The sequence below is a fragment of the Acomys russatus genome, chromosome 9 (assembly GCF_903995435.1).
Source record: "Acomys russatus chromosome 9, mAcoRus1.1, whole genome shotgun sequence".
Taxonomy (NCBI): Eukaryota; Metazoa; Chordata; class Mammalia; order Rodentia; family Muridae; genus Acomys; species Acomys russatus.
This window is the reverse complement of record NC_067145.1, coordinates 65,866,451-65,872,450: the sequence shown is the minus strand read 5'-3', so window position 1 is coordinate 65,872,450 and position 6,000 is coordinate 65,866,451. Positions and strand designations below refer to the sequence as shown.

At 43.8% G+C, this 6,000-nt stretch overlaps 1 protein-coding gene across 1 annotated transcript in view; it reads left to right on the top strand.

Annotated features, from left to right (window-relative positions):
- The window catches only part of Ryr2 (ryanodine receptor 2), a 561,576-nt gene that overhangs the window by 344,130 nt on the left and 211,446 nt on the right, over positions 1-6,000 (top strand). The window contains 1 exon segment of the mRNA XM_051151477.1: positions 2,168-2,315. Coding sequence (XP_051007434.1) covers positions 2,168-2,315 — 148 coding nt within the window.

The following is a 6,000-nucleotide window of genomic DNA, read 5'->3' as shown; positions in this document are numbered from 1 at the left end:
ACAGTAAAAATAAAATGGATCCACAGTTCCTGAACTGCAACCCAGAGTGTCAGAATGCCATTTAAAATGTTGCTCTGTGTTGTTTTTCAGGGTGGTTACAGAACACCCTCAGAGGGCAATAGACTCTAAATCACTTTTCTAGTGTAATTCAGGCATGACGTTACCCCAAAGGATCAGTAAAGCCTGTGAACAGCATCATATCTGTTCAGGGCACCAGATGAGGTTCTGTTCAATTCGGGAGAAAAACAAATCCTCAGGGTTTTCTAGACTTTGGAGTTGAGTATTCATTAATGGCCATAGATTATCTCCTGAATAGAGACTCATGGGAGTAGCTGGCAGCCTTTGAGTAGAGGTGGGGGCAGCGCAGCAGAGGGTGAAAGCAAAATATAGACTCACCCCTTAACCACATTTTAATTTGTCTTGCTATTAAAATTCTGTGTGCCACCGTTTCCCTCATTAACAAAATACCTGACTTCACCGTGTAATCCAAAAGGCAGCAGCAGTGCCTGGGTCCTGACGGATTCTGTAACCAAGTTTTATCAGATGCTGCCACCAAGCTTAGAGTTCTGTTGTTTCTGTGTTTAACAAGCAGCATTTCCACCAAGGAAGAATGCGTCTCGCTCCTACTATACCTACGCAGGGTAGACACGGACCCTTAGGGAGAAGGGTTTGCCCCGTGCTGTCCAGGCTGTAGAAGACAGAACAGGACTCAGTTCAGGTCCTCTGACAGCAGAGCCAAAGCTCATCACTGTCTTCTCACAATGTCTCTCAGTAGTACATGGTGGGTCACCCTTCTTATATGAGCAATTATTCAAAGACATAGAATATGTTTCTATATAAAGACTAAAAGATGGCTTAAAATTTTATTTGGAAAGTCTACCATTTGGAGGAATAATGAAAAATAGGCTTGATTTACCTCCATAAAATACAGGTGTGTGTGTGTGTGTGTGTGTGTGTGTGTGTGTGTGTGTGTGTTATATGAATGTGTGTGGTGTTTGTGCATCATATGTGTGCACATGCATGTGGTGTGTGTTTGTGTGTGTGCAAGGGTGCCTCTGTGTTTGTGTCTATGTTTGTGTGTACATATCTGTGTGTATGTGTATGTAATGCTCATGTGTGTGCATGTGTGTGTGGTGGGAGGCTGTTGAACCTTCCCTACTGGCCTCACATGTTTGCTGCCTAGTGTCTAAATAATGAAAACGTTGAGTTTTCCCTTCCTCTTGGTGGCATTATCTGGTTCAGGAATAGGCTATAAAGTCTTGGAGAGAGTTGACTGGTAGTTTCTTTCCTCCTCCTCCACTTCTTTCTCCACTCCTCCTCTTCTTCCTCCTCCTCCCCTTCCTCTTCCTCTTCCTCCTCCTTTCTCTCTTGCAGTTGGGCTCAAACACAAGTATACACAGAAACCAGGGGGAACTTCATCAGCAGTCAGACTTCTGGTTTGTCATTCTGCAGAGTGTGGCTCCAGGAAGCTCCCAGGTCCTAGTTTGGGAAGTTGAGGTGAAGGAACTCAGCACCAAGTCTGAAGAGAGGGGAATGGGCAGTAGTGTTTGAAGCTGTCCTGCTGATATTGCTTGTTTCGAGAGAGAGTATAGCTCTGGGATGTCACTGTTCCCATACGACCTGGTTTCAGAGAGCAGTGGATGGTTAGGCGCTCATTCTAAACTTGTGGGAGGAAGGTGAGAAAGAAGAGACAAAGCAAGGTTCCTTGTACCTGCCTAGGCTTTAGCTTGTATTGTTTCTTCTGTGTGTTTGAGATAAGGTCTCATTATGTAGCCAAGGCTGGTATTGAACTTGTAGTCCTCATGCCTCAGCTTCCCAAGCTCCCAAGATTAGATTAACTCTACAGTGTGTGTGTGTGTGTGTGTGTGTGTGTGTGGTGCATGTTTGTGTGTGTGTATGTGTGTGTGGTGCATGTGTGTGTGTATGTGTGTGTGTGTATGAGAGAGAGAGAGTGCACATGTGTTCATGAGAGAGGGAGAGCCTTCGCTACCTCACAGTTCCTCCTGAGGTGGCGTAGGAACTGATAGTGATTCTTCAAATGTGAAGACCTTGGCTGTGCATTGTGGCTCAGCTAGCAGAGTGCTTGCCTCACTTGTGCTAAGGCTCAACTTCCATCCCCAGCACTGCTGCATGGCTCAGGTGACTGCCAACCTTCTCCCTGATACAGGACGTGAAGAACAGAAGAAACCCTCGTCTTGTTCCCTATACCCTTCTGGATGACAGAACCAAGAAGTCCAACAAAGACAGTCTCCGAGAGGCAGTGCGCACCCTCCTGGGCTACGGCTACCACCTGGAAGCTCCTGATCAGGACCATGGTACTGGTTTTGCCTTTTTCCCCTTGGTTGCAAAATTATGTAGTGGGGTTTCAAAGTCGAGGAAAACATTAAAAAATAAAGCAAGAGTACCTACCTCTTCTACTCCATGTGTTCACTTCATGCTGGTGGCCTGCGTGGTCCCCATGCCCCAAGGATTAGACCTTTCTCTCAGTGGGTGGCTCAGTGCTATACATCGTCTCTGCAGGACTCCCCTTCCCCAGCAGTCACTTGTCACTGCTCTTCCTCTTTGGCATTTCTTTATCTTATGCTCAACCCATCCGTTTAATTTTGATTGAGTGATCATTAAATTTAAAGATCCATTGGGGGAGAGTGATCTCTTAACAATAGTACACATATTTATGAACATGGCATACTGCCTACTTTCTTGTTAGTCTCTCTCACTGATTTTTTAGAATAAACGCTAAATGCATTAATCTCCTATGGTGATTTACTACTACTGTAGGTGAAATTAGTTTTTACTTAACTTTATTTAGTAGGGTGTTTTGTAATGTGAAATACAAGTTGATACAAGTTTATTCTATATCCTCTGGTCTAGAGGTGTGTGTGTGTGTGTGTGTGTGTGTGTGTGTGTGTGTGTATGTGTGCGCGTGTGCACATGCTGTTTATTTTTATAAATGTCATAGAGTTGTCCCTATGTAAACAAGACAAAGTCTCATTTTTTTTTCCTTTAACAATAACTGTGTTTTACTTTTTGATTGACTGAGTGTGGGAGGGACTCAGAACAATGTGAAACAGAACTGGAGAGAGAGGTGGCCCAGCTCAATCTGAGTCTCAGGGGACAAATATTAATACATCCCTGTTAGACATGGTATTAATAATAGGTAGGATTTTGTTTGGGTCCTTTTTTCTCCCATTTTGGGAACCAAACTCAGGACCTTGTCCATTCTAGACAAGCTCTCTACCCTTGAACTAGTTCCCTGGATGCCTAGATTTTCTTTTTTCTTTCTTTCTTTCTTTTTTTTTTTTTTTTTAATTGATTGATTTTGGTTCTTGACAATTTCATTAAACGTATACGTTTTTGGATCACTCTTGTTCTCCCACCCTTAGCATTGCCAACACTATCACTCCTCAGTTCCTGTCCTGGGTTATGACTTTTGCATCGTGACCCATTTAGTTTACCTAGGGCCGGCTTTGTGACAAATGGATTGGAACTCTCCATTGGAGGCCAGTGGGGTCATCAATGGCTACACAGCTGCATGCAGTGGTCCCCCCTTCTTTGTATCTATCAATAGTAAGTAGTTCAACAAAGAAGGATAGAGCCCCAAGTCCCTTCCTCCATTCATACCTGACTATTGTCTGGCTTGTTCTTATGCAGACCCAGTGCTGAAAAGAAGTGCTTGATGAGTGTTCTCTAGAGCCCAGGAAACATGTGGAGGACAGAGGGCCCTTCAGAGGTCCTCTTCTGGGCACGAGATAGCCAGAGTTAGGGACTCACAGGAGCTAAAGATGTCCTCTTAAAAAAAAATAGGTATCATCCATCACACTGACCAGATCTCCTAGTTTATGCAAGAGTTTGCCATGAATGGCTGCTAAATGTTAAATATATATGTTTTTCCACTTGCAAAGAAGAGTATTTATTTTCTCTTTTGTTCTTTTGACATATTGTAAAGTATTGATTTTGAACATTAAACCAAGTTTTTTTTTTTTTTTTTTTTTTTTTTTTTTATTTCTTGGACAGCCCTGCTTAGTCCTGGTATATCATCTCCTCACCCTATGTACAGCTAAAACTGTTTGCTAAAATGTTTAGAATTTTCACATCTATCTTCATAAGAAATGCCGGTGTAGATATCGCCTCTGATGTCTGTCTTGTGTTTTGATAGATTGTAATGCTGGCTTCATAACAGGAAGTAGGGGCTCCTCCTCCATCCACCTGTCTTCTGAAAGGATCATCTGTTTTGTTACTGCCTTTTCTTTTTTCATTGGCTTTACCATTTTTCCCCTGACAGTCTCTGAGCTTGGAGGTTTGCTTGTTTGTTTGTTTTAGAAGAATTGTATTGTGGTTACAGATCAATCCGTTTGCAAAACCGAACCAGCTCTATTTACTGGCAGAGCTGCCCACATGTCCCCCTGTCACTGCTTTAATGTCTAACTGGTTTGCTGCTGGCAGCACCTCACCTCTTCAACTTGATGGTTGTCAGGGTCTTGTTCTTGCTAGCATTGGAGACTGGACTCAGGGCCTGCAGCATAGGAACATTACCACTGAGCTACGTCCCCCAGAGTTTGCCTGCTGGGCCATCTTGCTGGTGTTTGGATTATAGGGCGCAGCTCCGTGATAGATATATAAATATAGATAGATAGACATATGTGGTAGATATACAGGCCTATGTGAGAGGTTTTATTGGGGAAAGAAGTTGCAGAGACTGTCTCTGAAAGGAGAGAAGAGCAGAAGAGGTGATGGGTCCACTTACAAGGTGATCCAGTGCATGCACAGGAAGAGGACCCTTGGCTTAAGAGACCTTGCTTCCTGGCAGCTAATGAAGAGGTGTTCTGCTGCCACAGAGTCTCTGGGGTGGCCTCAGAGACACCTGTTTTCCCCTTGTCAAGTTCCCTGCAGCTGGTCCTAGATATGCCTGACTTCTAACAGCTAGCTCTTACACTTTTACCTAGTTTTTTCACATAGTTTTCTTTACTTTCTCATACTGTTTTAAAGTGGCAAGTTAGTATTTCTTTAGGACCCAGCCTTCTTTAGAGTCAAGTTCTGTTGTCTGTTTCCTTTTCCTTGAATATAGTACTATTCTTTGTTGACTCTGCACATCTAAGAACTTTTATTATAATCTGAACATTTTAAATATGTTGTGGCAGCTCTGGATTTAGTCATTGTGGTATGTTGTAATTGATTTTTAAGGATGTTTCTGAGCTAATGTTGAGTATGTTTGTCATGGGTGGCCAACTAGTGATAGACTGAGACTTATCTCTAGGAACAGACTGAAGCTCCTTGTTGGGACATGCTGCTAGTATCCTACCAAAGAGTAGGAAATGGAGAGAGAGAGGAGGAGGAGGAGGAGGAGGAGGAGGAGGAGGAGGAGGAGGAAGAAGAAGAAGAAGAAGAAGAAGAAGAAGAAGAAGAAGAAGAGAGAAAGAAGGGGAGAGGAGGGACAGGGGAGGAGAGAGACAGAGAGAGAGAGAGAGAGAGAGAGAGGAGAGAGAGAGAGAGAGAGAGAGAGAGAGAGAGAGAGAGAGAGAGAGAGAGAACAGAAAAGGTATGGTGGGGGAGAAGGTTTATTATAGATATGTGGGAGAGCATAGCTAGAGGCAGGGACATCTGGGAGAGTCCAGAGTAGCCATTACTAGACGGAGGCAGGAAGAGGAAACAGAGGGGAACCAGGTGCATCAGCCAGAAGGCCCAAAGGTACAAAAAAAGCTGGTACAGGAAATGGTTGGGTTATATGGGGAGGAGCAGCCCAGCTGGAGAAGGTCAGGGTAGGGGGTGAGATACGCTGGCCAGGAGGACCCTGTAATAGGTAGGGACTGAGGGATTGCAGAGAGAACCTGGCAGCCAGGCCCTTGATATTTTATGTAGGCACCTGTCCCAAATGTGAAACCTGGCATCAAGGTCTTTCATAGATAAGGCCAATTGGAAGTTCTGCTCAGATCTTTTGTGAATTGTATTCATAGAGCAGGACATGAGCACAGCTTTATAGATTTCTAGGAAAATGAGATTTCT